The sequence below is a fragment of the Pelecanus crispus genome, chromosome 1, assembly GCF_030463565.1.
Source record: "Pelecanus crispus isolate bPelCri1 chromosome 1, bPelCri1.pri, whole genome shotgun sequence".
NCBI lineage: Eukaryota > Metazoa > Chordata > Aves > Pelecaniformes > Pelecanidae > Pelecanus > Pelecanus crispus.
In genome coordinates, this window is record NC_134643.1 from 203323896 (window position 1) to 203339792 (window position 15897).

Below are 15897 nucleotides of genomic sequence, written 5' to 3' on the forward strand. Positions count from 1 at the left end.
CCAGCAGGTCGAGGGAGGTGATTCTGCCCCTCTACTCTGCTCTGGTGAGACCCCACCTGGAGCACTGCGTCCAGCTCTGGGGCCCTCAGCAGAAGAAGGACATGGACCTGCTGGAGCGGGTCCAGAAGAGGGCCACCAAAATGATCCGAGGGCTGGAACACCTCTCCTATGAGGCCAGGCTGAAAGAGTTGGGATTGTTCAGCCTAGAGAAGAGAAGGCTGCAAGGAGACCTTATTGTGACCTTCCAGTACTTAAAGGGGGCCTACAGGAAAGATGGGGAGAATCTTTTTAGCAAGGCCTGTTGTGACAGGACAAGGAATAATGGATTTAAACTAAAGAAGAATAGATTTACACTAGACATTAGAAAGAAGTTTTTTACGCTGAGGGTGGTGAAGCACTGGCACAGGTTACCCAGAGAGGTGGTAGAGGCCCCATCCCTGGCAACATTCAAGGTCAGGTTGGACGGGGCTCTGAGCAACCTGATCTGGTTAAAGCTGTCCCTGCTCTCTGCAGGGGGGTTGGGCTAGATGACCTCTAAAGGTCCCCTCCAACCCAAAGCATTTTATGATTCTATGATTCTATGAAGATGGCAGTGTACCGATGAGAACAAAGAGCAGGGGTACTGTGCCGTCTGTCCCAGAGCACCCCAGCTCAAAGCAGAGAGGAACCAGTCCCCACAACCCAGCAAGCAGCCACTGTCAGTGAGCAGACAAGGCTTCTGTAGTTTGCACAAGAAAACACATCCTGAGGTTTTACAGCCCCGATGCCCAGGGTGTGCTCCCTCCATTGTGTACATCAAAGCGGGGAGAGATCATACCTAAACAGTATGGCTGCGGATCTGCACCAGCATGACCTTTCTCGTAGAGCTGAAGCACGCGCCACAGCAGCTGCGCCAACAGAGACGCAGTCCACCGCACCTTTCCCCTGACACACGGCACCAGCTATGTCAGACTCGGAGAGAATGGGATGGATTAACCGGACACCAGCTGTTGGCTAGCAAACATTGCTTCTATGCACCCTGACAAGCCAAGAAAGCACGGAAGGGAAGCAGCTATAATAAAACTCCTGAATCATTTCAGTTGAGAGCGGACGACACGGCAGCACGGAGGAGGAACAACCCACAGCTTCCTCCTCGGCCGGCGCGGGGCTGCCAGCAGCCCCCGGGCAGGCTGACCCCACGGGACCCAGCGGAGCTGCAGGAAGCGGGAGCTGCAGCACCAGGACGGGGTTAAACAAGGCCAAGGCCAGAAGCATCACCGATAAGAAAGAAACATTCTCGTTTCGTAACCGGCGAAAACAAACTCCCTGGCCCAGCAAACACTTGAGCGACGGCAATGTTTGGCACGCTGCTGCTCGGGGGGTGGAATGACAAAAGCGAGCTGATGCGTCATGATTTCTAGCAGCAACCCCACGCGTCCCCCGGCACGGTTGCAGCACCGGGGAGGGGAGACCCCTTCTCCTGCCCCCGGGCGAGGGCCGCCCCAGCCCGCGGAGGAGGCCGCGGGCCCTCCCCGGCCCGGCGGCCCGCCCAGGCTCGGCCGGCAGCGGCGGGCCGCGGGCCCGCAGGCCGCGGGGGGCTGAGGGACACCGAGCAGCCGCCGCCGACACCGGGGCGAGATGGCGGCTGCCGGCTTCGCCCTCTCGGCGGCCGCGGCCCGCGGCGGGGGCGGCGCCGGGCCGGCGGAGGTGGGGGGGGGGGGGGCGGACGCCGCTGCTGCGCCGAGGGACGCGGCTGTCCTCCTCGGCCCGCCTCCCGCTGTCGCGCAGCGCCGGCACTGCGTGACCTCCGCCGGCGGCCGGTGCGGGGCGGAGGAGGGCGGGCGGGGGCACCCTCCGCGGGGCACGGCCCGGCCGAGGCGGCGGCGGCGGCGGGGGGGGCACGGCAGTGCCGGCGGGGCGGGCGCGCTCGGGGCGGGCCCGCCGATGGGGTCTGCGGGGCAGGTGGGGGCCGTCGGCAGCCAGGGCGGGCCGTGCCGGCAGGTCGGCTGTTCTCCCGTCACGCCGTGAGTAATTGCGTTTTGCTTTCTGGCACACAGGGTTTGGACGCCAAACCCAGCGATGAGGAAGGTTTTGTGCGTGGAGCCCGTCATTTTCATCTACATGTTTGCGGCTTCCTTGACAAGCCCGCTGGTGCAGCAGTTCATCTACCGGCGGCTGTGGGAGGAAGAGTACAACTCCACTTTCGTAAGCGGCAGCAATGCCAGTTACTGTGAACAGAATAAAAGTAGCCCGGCTTACATCAAGCAGAAGGTAAGAGGGGACAAAAAAAAACCCCCACAGTTGTAAATAAACTTGCAGCCATTAGGTGCTGTCTCAACGTAACCTGCTTTTACATAACCTTACTTAACCTTTTATATATAGAACAGGTTATTTTTAATATATAGAACAGGTAGTTTTGTAAACTGCTGCCACTTTACTGTCTCATTGCTCTTGTCTTGCACTGTAGGTAGGTGTAGTGCTTTAAAGACAAAGATTTGTCTCCAGGAAGATGCTGAGGTAAATTCGTATTTTAACAAGAGTTGAAAATCACCTCAGAGGATTTGGCCCGAATTGGCATTGGCCTGACGTTACAGCGGGTTCCACTGAAGGCTCCTCCTTCCAGAAGGAGCTGGGCATGTGTTTATGAGCCATCAGTTGTCTCTGTGACTTCCAGTGTAACTATCTAAACTTTAGCAAACGTCCTGTAGTTTTCAGGAATAAGATCTAACCTGGAATACATTTGTTTCAGAGGAATTAAAAGTAAGAAGAATGAGGGGGGGTTAAGGTGAAAATTTTTGTGGTTTTAAAATGTGAAAAATTATTTAACTGATCTTTGCACAATCGAACATAATTGAGGATTTATCATTCATAGCAGTGCTAGTCTGCCTTGTTGAAATATAAAGATGGCAAGATGACAGCATCCCATGGTCGATTACATTTTTGGCACTTTTTCATAGTTCAGCGTGCTGGGTAGCTAGTTTTTGACTGGAACCTCTTCCCTTGCACTTCCAGTGCAGTTTTAATGCTACACTTAAGCAGAACTAACTGTGGGCTGCCAGCAGAAGAGATGATCATATTCCAGTTTCCTTTCCCCTCTCCCCCCTGCTTTCATTGTTCCCCCCTGTGTGTTGTATCCTGCAATTCCACAGTTAACAGGCTACGGTTTGGATTTGATATGGGCACTGATTCAACAGAAACCTCGTCTCTTTTTTTGAGTTTGTTGTTTTTTGAGCGTTGTTGTTTTCCGAAGCAGTACACTGCTCTGACACGCTCTGGCCGCATGATTGCTGTATCTAACATGGGGATGGCAGAGGGAACACATTTGCAGAAGAGGTACAACAGAACCATGCTTGGCAACAAACAACTGGCAGTTAGGTTGGATTAAGTGGAACATGAAACCACTGTAGTCAGAAAAGTAGATGACTCGGGCTGTAAATTACACAGAAGATGGAGTTATGGAAACAGTTAGCTGGCATTCACCTATACTGCTGAAAGGGTGGCACCTGAAAATTTTCGCTCTCATCCCAGATTTGAATCTCTGATGTGCTGTGTATGCACAAGACTGAACACCTGAGCTTATCTACTTCATTTGTCATATATAAAAGATTTTTTTTAATGGTACGTGCTTCCATTGAAGATGATCAAAGAAATAATTCAGGATTGTTAGCGTGGAGTAGGTTATTCCTCCTGTGACAGAAGCTGGTCTTAGTAGAAAGAATGTGAAAGTAAAGAGGTCAATAGAATTGTAGTCCAGAGCGCTTTCTGGGCTGACCCATCAGCGGAGGAAGGTAATGTATACTACCCATTGGAATTAATTTGGAGATAATAACCAATTATTGTCTGAGTACTTAAGTTACCCCCCCAAAGTGTTTTCTTTAGTATTAGCTCCCCGTTTGGTGCTGTGTGTGGGCATTTTGTCATATGGTGTCATGTGCCAATAGAAGGGGCAACTCTAAGAAAACCATATGTGGTACATAGAGTTCTAATTGCAGAGCCCATCAAGAACCCTACATTTCACAAACATTTCTGCACTTCACATCTGCTAGAAACCCCTCAAATTCAATGTGATTTTCAAATTGCAATCACCTATGCTCAGGATACAAGACGACTTCATATTTCTTTTTGCAAACCACTGAAGCGGAGTGCTTAATTTCAGCTGAAGTTTAGATAGCATCTCTGATGTGGTGGTGAATTCACACATTACAGGGGTTTTTGGTGTAAAGGATACAAAGTATAATTAACTTGATATTTGAGAACGCAAATCCTTCAAGACGGTAGTTGAATAGTGGCCAATAGAACTTCCTTGTTTTGCTTTCCTGCAAAAATTCTATTCCCTCCATTTCAATGATTGCCAGCAGGGCATGAGTTTTTGAACAATCATACTCTTGTCTGGACGTCTCACCTGCATTTTGATACCACGCTTGTTACCATAGTATAAGAATGTAAAATGCTCAAACCACCTATTAATTTCAGTGGAACCCGGTTTCTCTGCTGAGTAATAATTTTATGTATGGGGAAAAGAGTAGATCCAGTCAAACAGTTCCCAGCCCTTTGCTGAGCATATGTGAAGTAGGTGTTCTGGATTTTCCAAGGCTATCCTAACTGACTTATGTTTACAGAAACTGTAAATTTTGCTGTCGGGAGTGTTCCCAACAGGCCCTGTTTGGCATTAACTTTTAGAAGAACACCTCCCTTAATAGTTAATTTAGTATAAGTCCTTCTGTTCTGAGGATGGAGAAGCTTTTTACTAATCTCACCTACTTCAGAGCAAAATGTAAAAGGAAATTGAAGACAAAAATCACTTGGAGCCTGCAAAAAAGTAGAATATAGTTCAAAATGGATAGTCTTTGCAGATTTTAGATTAATTATTACTTACAATTAGAAGGAAATTAGTAATTTTATAATAAAATGAGTTCAAATGTAATTTGAATGAAAGCTGAAGCATGCCCATCACTGGCTTGGATCATCTTTTTTTTTTTTTTTTTTAGCTCAGAAAGAGCTGTATTATTAATCATTAAACATGATTTATCATCCACTTTATTTATTATCCAATCCAAGCATTTTCCTTTGCTACTCAGTAATATTTTTTAATTTTATGAGCCTGTCAGTTTAGCATGCCCTGTACATTGTTCAACCTCAGGCACTACACTTCTCTCTCAATTTAATCCTTATATAAGTGAATTGTTTCTTCATTTTCATTCTTTTAATTTTGAAATCTGTGATTTTAAGAACTATTTCTGTCCACCATGAGCTTTTTTTCAGAGTAGAATGAATTTGCAGATTAAAAAACTAGACCTTTCTCTTCAAATTTATGTAGTCCATTGATTTTAATAGAGTTACATGATTTTAAAGCAGCTGCGGGTTTGACCTATTGTTTTCTGTATTCCTTTCCATTGATTTTATAAAAACATGAAGTGGGCAGTTGAGCGCTTTACATGCTAAATGGAGTTTTTTCTGTGCTTTTGTCTTTTAGTCTTCTCATCAGTAGACAACAAGTCATTTATGTCTGCAAGGTTATGGTCATTTGTGGTATCTGGATGTGTAGCCATGTTCTTGATGTTGCACATCTACTTCCAAAACAATGAAACCCAAGTCTTTGTTGTTTTATTCCTCCAGTTTAACACTTCATTATGGTTTTACAATAATATTTGTATTGTATGGTTAATGTGGGTTGAGATGGTATATAATAATATCTAGTTTTGTTTCTAATGTGTTAGGATTTCTTTGCCACTCATGTCTTTGAACCTGATGATCCTAGTAAAGAAGCAATGCCTGCAACTGCATAGAGTTCTCTTTGTCAGCAAGGAAGGGGTTAAAGATCAGAATATCATTTTCCATCTCGGTTTTTTCAGTCTTCATGGTTTTGGCCCTTCCAGTGTGACTACAGGTGCTGGCCAGTGGACAGGACATCATAGAATCATAGAATCGTTTAGGTTGGAAAAGACCTTTAAGATCATCCAGTCCAACCATTAACCTACACTACCAAGTCTACTCTAAACCAATCAAGGGTAGACTAGACTAAACCATGTCCCGAAGTGCCACAGCTACCCGTTTTTTGAACACTTTCAAAAGGGAAAGAGAGTAAAGGGAAGAGAGTAAAGACTCCAGAGTAAAGACTCCAGAGTGCTGGGGGTCTTCAGGCCTTTCCTTGAGGGCCTCAGGATCAGTTGAATTTTCCTTTTGCAATAAAATCTGGTATCTTGTGAACAAAAGACATTGAACTAGAAACTTGTGGTCTTTGCCTGTAAATACAAATATGAATTTATAGAGCATTCAGCAGCTTTTAAAATTGCCCAAAGTACATTCCTGGAAATTCTTGGGTTTTCTCATTTTTTGGGTGCTACTCAGTGGGGATTATGTTAGCTACAGAGGAAACACCTGAAATGTGGAATATCGATGGCTTGAATACAGGCTGAGAATGGCTTGGGAAGGCTTACACAGCTGTACCTGCAACTGATTGAAGAGTGCAACCCCTGCCCAAGTCAGTGTGATACCTCAGAAAACTTGAAGAAAACTTTCGGAGTGACTTTACTCTCTGCATCTGAAAGTTTAGCTTATCAAGTGTAAAGGGTTTGTGCAAATGAAGTTACTTCCTTTTTCCCTGCTGCTCTTCTGTCTGATCAGGTGGTTGTCTATGAAGGGGCTGCTGTGGCTGCTGTCTGTCTAGCCTGCATCAATGCATTAAAATCAAGATCTGAATTAGCTTGCTGAGCGTCATTTACCAGCTGGCTTCCTGACAAGATAGTCTTTTTTTTTTGATTGACTTTTCTTTAGTTCTTTTTTCTACTGCCATTCATGTTCTGTTAACTGTTTGTTTTTCAGCTACATTTGATTTTTGTACTTCTGTTAAAAAGAACTCAGAAATTTTTCCCATAATGGGTGTTCACAGTTTATTGTCATAGTGTTAGCTGCTGTTCCCTATGTGAATACCTGCTGTAGCATATCTATAGAGAGATCACTAATTTGCACAGTTTCTGAACTCAGAGCTTTCCAATGTTTTAAAAATGAGTTAATTCACATACCTGTGAGTCAGTATAATTTTTAATGCAGTGTTTCAAGTTTGTGGTTGTTATTGTTGTTGTTATTATTATTAACATTGTACACTGGGATGTCAGAGCAAATCCTGATCTTTTTACTTGCACAATGTGCTAGTCAGTGAATTGTTTCTTTGTAACCCTCACAGTAGGATTATTTAGGAAGAAAAATAATCTCCTGTGAGTAGGGAGCATGGGATGTGTTCCTCAATCAATGACTGTTTTACTACTGATTTCTGAGAGACGAAAATAGGCCCGGTGTCCTTTTGCCATACACTGTAGTGGAGGAGGTACTTACAGTATAAGCACCAGCTCTTGTAAATGCATGTTCAAAAGAATTGTTCTCTTGTCTCCATTGAACCTTCTCTGTCAAGAGTACTAGTAAGACTGTGTCTTAAGAAATAAGTCCTGGCTTAAAATATAACAAGGGATGTTTGAGGAATACTGAAGGTAAAATTACAAAAACAGGAGTCTTTGAATATGAAATTCCTTTTTATTACCTTTTTATTACTGTAATATAATGCATTCTTATAAATACAGTAATGTACTGTATTTTATTATAGCATAATAAATTATAATGTCATAATCTTACAGAATTATATTGTATGTATTAAGTTTTATAATAATATAATTTATAACATATAAACATGTACTCATTCATTATATTGCATGCTAATCATTATGTGGGTGTAATATTATTATAGATTTTTTTTTTACAATGTATTATAATATTTACAATTATTTTTGTTTTCTCTTTGCAGGAAGTTCAAGAAAAAGCCTCTATTTTTAATATGGAGTTGGACTTAACTGGGGCAGTTCCCAGCCTTATAGTTGCCTTTGTCATTGTAGCTAATGGGGATCGCCAAGGACGCAAGAGGTCTTTAGTTTTACCATCAATGGGAGCTTTGATTGCTAATATTTGCCTCACTGCAATATCATATTTTTCCTTGTCACTCTCTATCCTATTTGCGGTTGCATTTGTTTCTGGACTGTTTGGGAGTATGGCAACTTTCCTTGGAGGAGGCTTTGCTTTTATAGCAGACGTGTGTCACGATGAGAAGCAGAAGACAACACGAATAGCCGTGGTGGATTTGATTTTTGGAGTTGTATCTGGATTGGCAGGACTGTCATCTGGCTACTTTCTAAGAGGAATAGGCTTTACATGGACATTTGTGACATCATCTCTCCTTCATGTCGTTAATATTATCTATATTATATTTTTTCTGGAAGATACAGTAAGTGTATCTGAATTCCAGCACCAGGCACCAGTATCTTGTAAAGACCTCCTTAAAGAGACATTTTCTGGAGTGTACATGCTTTTTAAAACTGCCCCTTATAAAAAGAGAATTTTAATAACTGTGTTACTTTTTACATTTATGACTTACTTGTTTACTATGGTTGGTGGGAGTTCGCTTTTTACACTGTATGAACTAGATGAGCCACTCTGCTGGAATGAAGTATACATTGGATATGGAGCAGCTGCGTTCACTTCTGTCTCTCTCACCAGTTTTTTAGGAGTTTACTTATTTTCTAAATGTCTCAAAGACATTTATATTGTCTTTATTGGGATATTTTCTTACATTGGAGGAATGGTCATGGCTGCCTTTGCCAAAACTACCCTGCTCATGTTTTTAGGTGAGTTCAGAATCAGTCATGGTCAACAATATATATGAAAATACTGCTGTGTTATCTGTAGTGAGTGTAGTTGGTAGATATTGGACATACTGTCTCAAAAGGGTCATAGAGAGGTAAAATATTCAAGGCTGGGTCGGACTGATTTAGGATTTATTTAAAAGATGAAGTGTGTGGAGAGTGAATGGAATTACTTGGTTATGATTTGGTTTTAGTGCAGTACAGGCATATTGGATTTATTAATTTCTCTGCACTTGGATAACTGTGTCTCCGTGTCTTTAACTATTTGGGGAACTGAGCATTCAAAAGTATGTGCCTAATTCATTTGCAACATATTTGTAAAATCCTGGGGTTTTGTTATTTCAATGTCTCATGACTGATTCATTGCTTTACAGTAAGAGTGCCATCTTTGTTCTGCTTTATGCCTATTCCTGTTCTCCGATCCATGCTGTCAAAAGTGGTTCTCACTGGTGAACAGGGTGAGTAGAATTTGTTTTTAAACAATACAATAATATGGTATTTCAGAACAGAGATGCACCAAGATTGCCTTTAAACAAACAGATATGTATTGGTATTTTAAGACTGCTTTTCTTTTAAGTTCCATATAACATGACCCTGTGTCACAATATGAATGACTTCTGATTCTGAATTTAATGTAAACAACATTGTGTTTAAAAACTACTGCAAGTTTCAACCTTCAAAGGAGATACTGCTCTAAAATTAAAGATCATGGGGAACTTGAAGCAGAGAAATGCTCAAGATTTACACAGATGTGATTTCACAAGTACTTCTATATTCACAAGATTTTGACATGCAAAGAAAGATACACTTCTGTTATTTGTCAGTGTCACACTTAATAATTTAGAAAGGTAAGCAGTAGGTGGTCAACCTTCAAAGCGCTTGAAAACAATTAAAGACATGGATCCTGAGCTATGTGCCCGGCTTCACAGGTGCCTGTGGCTACTTAAACATGTCCCAAAAGATATAGCATGTTACTTCCCAAAGTGCTTTCCATATGGAACACAGAAAAAAGCATGTCAGGCCTCAAAATGTGGCTCTAGTATCCCATATTTTGCTGTAACCAAGTTTTGGGGAGCGTATACTTTCTAGAAGCATTTGCCTGAGTTGTTTGGCTTTGTTTTTTAAAAGACGTATCTTAATACACTAAAACAAAGATCTCTTTGTACATAACTATGCAAACATACACCTTTGTTTTTGCAGTTTCTTGGCATTCTTCAGGACTTTGACTACTTGAGTAGTTTGATGCAGGAATCAGATTGCCTCTTGTCATCCTTTTCTGCTTATCTATTGTGATTTTGTTTATGGTCCCATGAATATGAATGCGGCTTTGGAAAATGTGCTTAACAAGACACTGATAGACTGCCACCCCAATGGTAGTTCAGAGCAAAAAAGATTGCTTCTTTCGTTCCAAAAATGAGAAGGAGATGGTTATGTGCTGAACCAGCAGTCTTTGTTGGATCAGAGCCTTTTCTGTATATAAGGGTGAAGACTAGAGAAAGAAGAAATAAGAAAGGGAAGAGTGAGAATCAAGAGGAGAATTGGAAGGGGCAAAGGATGGTTGGTGAGGATGAACAGTTTGAACTTCATATGATAAGCAGATTCAAGAAAGTAGGTATGGTGACAGAATAGTAGCAAAGAAAAATAGTTTCCATCAGCAAAATGTTTTTTGGGTTTTGGTGTTTTGGGGTTTTTTTCCCATTTAAAAAACAAGTCTTTTGTAGGAAACCCCACAGAAGACATTTTTATAGCAAAGACATATGAGACTCCGGTGCTTGTTACTTGCATACTTGCTAAAATACTGTAGATGATAGATCTTTCAGAACACCTTTTAAAACTTCAGTACTTTGAAGGGGTTTTGGGTTTATTTTGTTTTGTTTATAATTCATCCATTTGTTTTTGGCAGGTGCTGTGTTTGCTTGTATTGCCTGTTTGGAAGTTGTGACCGGCAGTATTTCACTTTCAGTTTTTAATACTCTCTATGCAGCTACTGTTGCGTGGTTTTCAGGCTTTAGCTTCCTCTTATCAGCAGGCCTTTGTCTAATTCCACTGGCTGTCCTGTGGTAAGTATGTATCAGGAGGGTGCTTCTGACTGCTTTTATTGGGAATTTCTGTTTTGACATGAGTTGAAGCTGAATGGTTTAGTGCAGTGGTTCTCAAACTTCCGTATTTTCTAGTGTGCTGGGCTTATTTTGTGTGTAGCCTTCCCTCCAGCTTCCACCCAGTTCAGGAACTGCGTATATCTAGCATGCCTGTGGAAGGCACAGGGGGCTGCTAGGAGTGGAGCAGAGCTGAAACAAGGGGACATGGCAGTGTCTTCCCTGGGGGATCAGATAGGAAAGAGGGAGCTCAGGCTATGGGGGGCTGCTTTCTCTCAGTGAGGCTTGTGACCAGTCTCTGAGAGAAGTGGCTCCACAGCCGCTGGTAGCTGTAGTTTCCTGGTTTTTCTCTCTTCAACATCTACTCCTCTACACCTTGCTGGAGTTTTTCCATAATCGGCCCTCTCTGGCCTTGATCCAGCTGCCGCCCTTCAGCGCCGTGCTGTGAACTTGTCACCTAATTCCACCAAACTGAAATCTACCCTGAACGTACTACCAGTGGGATACGCTATACCCTTGACTCCATGTGTGTGCCTTCCCTTGGGTTGAGACCTTTATAGGTGTCCCTGAGGAGAGCCTTTGACAAAACAAAAGTAATAGATCACTTGAAAGGCATGAGCTTAGTTTTGCAGTCTGAGCTCTTCTAGATGCTAATGAGGGTTCTAAACATTACCAATCACCCTGTGAATTTAATGGGAAGTTATCTGTCCCAGTCCTTGGTCATGGGTGCCTTGTGACCCAGTGCCATCAAAATCTGTAAAAGACCTGCACTAACTTTAAGCCCCATATGGATAAACCTCTAGACATGTTTAAAAAAATATGCCTCTATAGCATTTGCATCTAATCATATCTAGTGACCATCTAGTAATACTGACAGTGAAAGGTCATTATTCATCATGAGTATTCACAAAAGCAAAGTTCACTTTACATTCGTTCCAATATAAATGATGTCTTTTTATGATGCTGGAATATAGATCTAAATGACCGAAGGATCACTTTTCATTAGATAGATTTATATTCAGGGAGAAAAGAAGCTGGTTTTCTTAAGAGGGTGGTAATCTTGCTGGAGACTTCTACCTGTTTTCCTAATGCTTAGACTTTACCTCAGTCACCTTTTATCTCTACATCAGATGCATTTTAAGTTTTAAATAGGCAGTGATAATGCTATAGATTTATAACATCTCACATAATTTCATGTCTATGCCTGCCTGACTACAGTGTATTACACTGATATTCAGAGAAGCTGCACTAATGGTAACTTAAGACTAAGGTAATGATGGGTCTCAGACCTGAAGGAATTGAAGCAAAGGGGTCTTGTGCTGAGTGTGGAGGATACTTTTCAGTAAAGTAATAAAAAAGTGAGGAATTCAGTTATATTAACAAAGGCCCAGTAAGTACTTCTGGTTTATTAAATATTAGTTTTAGTTCAGTTCAGTGCTGTATGATAGAGAAAGTTTCTGTTAAGAAAGCACTCTGTTCTGTGCAAAAGGCAACAGATGTTTACCATCAATAGTCCATCCTGCAATCAGGACTTTACTCCATCATCACCATAAATTTTTGGAAGTTATTTTTCTTTTACTTCTGTCATTAGTGTCTCAGATACCCCACCCTTTGAATAACCTTTCTCTAAAACCTTTATTTTGAGAGTGTCATGCAATGTTACTGTTTGAGAGCAGAAAGGGTAGTTCTAGTTCCAATCTGTAATGACTCAGGCATACTAGTTTAGTACTTGTCAAAGACAGCAGTAATGATATTGTCTAACTTGTATAATAAGGGCAAGTACCATCATTGCTTTTGTTTACTAAGATACATCAACAGCTTTGTGCTACAGAAGATGGCTGTAACAGAGCTATCGAATGTGTGTGTTGGTGCTGAATCAGCATGCTATACTTAACTATGTCAGCTAAAGATATCTGTCTTATCTGTGTCTTACAGCTGGCTTCTGTGTACAAGCTGGAATGGGGAGGACTTGGCTCTGCTTGTACCTGAAGAAGTATCCAGCATAGAGAGCACTGATAGTTGAACAAGGATTCACCTACCTGGGTTTTCTAATCTGACATGCAGTGGCAGAGACCATTATGTCATAGAGAGACCACAGAGATAACACAACACTTGCAGACGCGATCTCAAAGTGGCCCTGCAGCCATAAGCACTAAATTGGTAGCACTTTTTATCCAGTCTCTTTTTACCACTTGAATAAAGCTAGCTCTTATACTTAACTATGCAAATAGGCTGGCAATGGAGACTTCAGTGCTGCTTTCAGCATTAAGAAAAAAATAAGGTAGGATGATACTCTCTTTCCACTTACCCTTTGTCAAGTTTGAGAATGTCAGCTGTGGATTGTGATACATCTTGTAGCATTCTAAGTGGGGTGACAGATATAAGCTTATCAACTCAGAGGGTGCTGGCAATTCTGCTCAAGCCGGTGGAGCTCATGCCAGCTGAGAATGTGGTCCACTGTGTACATCTTAAAAAGCCCATCTTAATGGTGAAGCCCCCAAATCTGTCTAAAATTACTAGACTAAAAGAGACTTTTTTGAGAAAGCAACCAAACTGGAGGCGTACTTGCACCTGCTGTAAGCAGACTTACTGCTCTGCAGTTAGCAGGGAGCGTTTGTGTAAGCTTAACGTATGATGTGTGGACCTTGCCTGTGACTTAGTTCTTAAAATGGATTTTCACGCAGAACTGTCATACTTAGAAAATTTCCAGCTTGCAGAGCGTGAAGTTAGGCCTATGCCTACATTTTGCAGAGGCCATATTGCACATTTATTTTTATCATTTTCCATATATTAGGGACTGCATAGAGACACCTCTATTTTTTGTCCCGTAGATATTTCTTGTTTTCTAGTTAAGTTTGCTGTACTTAGCTTAAATGTTTCTTCTAGTGAAAGGCTGTAATAGCATTTCTCTTCAGTGGATCTTTGATTATTTTAACAACCCTGAAATGAGGTGACCAAATCTGAATCATGCATCTAATTATCTTGCAATGAATGCAGCATAATTTATGAGTACTTGAACAGTATTTCTCATCTTCAAAGCACTTTAAAATGCTATTAAGAACCTCCTTCTGTAATAGATATTATCCTCGCTGTTGCAGAGGGAAATCAACAGAGAGGCCAAGTGACTTGCCCAGGGCCACAGTGCAAACTGGTAAGACCGCCAAACCTAGGAATCAGTTTCTCTTCACCTTTTTGCTTGACATCTTTAAGTAGAAAGTATCCAGAGTATTAGCTTCTGGAATGCACAACACAGCATACGTGTATAACACCATGTTAAGGACCACTCCCATGTGTGTTTTTCAGAGAGAGTTTGAGAGCCAGTACTGTTCTGATCCCTGAAAGTATAAGTAGGCTGTGTGTGACTCTTTTCCCCCAAAACAGATTAGGTAGAGAAATCAAAATAATGTAAAGTGGTTGACATTCACAGAAGGAAGACTCTAGGAAAGCAACTATGATATGGGAACTGACTTCACATGCACACTGCATAAGATAAAAACGAAGACAGACATAGCATGTGCTGTATAATCAATGATCTGCTCACAGGCACTAATATCCATCATGCGAACAGAGTACTTCTGCAGAACTTCTGAGTGGTACTCCACCAAAAAATATTAGTACCACATCATGATGATACTATTGTAGATCCTTTTCGTTTGAATGACAGCATTGTTTCCAAGCTGTGTATTGTGATCACAGAGAAGTTTGGGAGAGTTCAAATGAGAGGGTTCAAATAAGGTAAAGGACAGGTTACACTATCCAGGAGACCACTACCTACCCGTCACTGGTGAAAACAGTGCCATTTATCCAGGACCAGGGGGAATGAATATTTACACAGCCAATAACTACAGCCAGCTCTTACACTTCTGCCCTGAACTGCCGAGGCTGATGTTGGCAATTAAAGACCATTAGCTTTTCCTAGCTCATTTAGACACTAGCTGGTAAATAAAACTGCTTAACTCTCCTCCCTTGAGGTGCCCAAGTTGCTGCCAACTTGTTGGAGAAGCAAGCCGAGTTTACAATAATCAGTGGGTCCAAAACATAATGAGTGCTTGTAGAGAGATTAAGAAAACACTGATGTAAAGTATTTCAGCACAAAGATTACATTGTCTTCCTTGCCTCTTCATTATGCGGTTATGTAAGGCTTTATGAAATTAACTGTTTCACACAAAACTGCCTTGAAAAAGCAAAGCAAATGAAGAACTTCCTCTTCAATGCACACCTCTGGTAGCGCTTGCAAGGTAGCAGCAAAGCAAGCCCATTCTGCAGTGGCATTCTGTCGGCCCAAATGAGAACCCATGCGTACACTTCAGGAATGGCTTTGTTATGGTTTGATTTTGCTGTACAAAGCACTTGGCTGTTTGCAAAGTATTTCTGCTAGACACAGCATTTAGAACTGGCTGTAAGTTTAGGTCAAAATATATGAAGGATATGAACTGTGTTTTTTAAAGTGCCTAGCATGATGCAATTTGAGGAAATCAGGTACTAATGTGCTTCAGATTTAATAAAATCTTCCAAGTTTATAGTAGTTCCTCTGTTTGTATATAAATGCAAATTATTTTGACAGAAATTAATAATGAAGTTTGGTTTTTTAAACTCTACATTGTATTTGTAGTTCTTGCATTGTTTTTTGACAAATGTCCAACAGGATGACTGGTGGAGGAATGTGTATGTAAACAGAAGCAGCAGCACTACGGTGCCATCTATTTTTTTGTGGTCATAACGAACAGCAGTGCAGGAAGATGTGCATTTGCCTCCCTCCTGTGCTTCAGGAGAGGAAAGGATGCTGCCCAGAAGATCAGCACCAAGAGGAGGCAGGGACAGAACTGCTGTCTGCCAGAAGTCAGGACGGGGACTTGCGTTGCACCTGTCAGACTGGGGGACCTGCAAGCGCGTTCCTCCCCTTGCCCAGGTTGGGTCCCATGCGAGACCAAGGCAGGGTCTGTCCCAGCTACGCTTGCCAGCACACCTCGCTTGGCCTGCCTCCGCAGGTCACTACTTGCAGTGCCTGCCTCACAGAATGAGGCTTGGATGAAAGAGGGAGAAGGGGCTGGGCCGGGAAGACTGGCCCCCAGCCCAACCCACTGCCACACTGAGCAAGCGCAACCCTTCCTTTGCATCTCAAAAGCTCTTTGCCT

At 42.3% G+C, this 15897-nt stretch overlaps 1 protein-coding gene across 2 annotated transcripts; it reads left to right on the forward strand.

The window, feature by feature from the left end:
- The first annotated feature begins 1780 nt into the window (after positions 1 to 1780).
- SLC46A3 (solute carrier family 46 member 3) lies at positions 1781 to 14467 on the forward strand. Of its 2 annotated transcripts, none has more exons than XM_075707408.1 (6): positions 1781 to 1799; positions 2037 to 2250; positions 7775 to 8648; positions 9041 to 9124; positions 10570 to 10726; positions 12698 to 14467. In XM_075707408.1, exons 2-6 carry the CDS (start codon positions 2059 to 2061, stop codon positions 12783 to 12785), a joined length of 1395 nt encoding a protein of 464 aa, XP_075563523.1. In that variant the 5' UTR covers positions 1781 to 1799; positions 2037 to 2058; the 3' UTR covers positions 12786 to 14467. The 2 variants fall into 2 exon arrangements, with proteins under 2 accessions (XP_075563523.1, XP_075563530.1); XM_075707415.1 differs by lacking the exon at positions 1781 to 1799 and adding an exon at positions 1925 to 1941.
- Positions 14468 to 15897: the final 1430 nt, after the last annotated feature.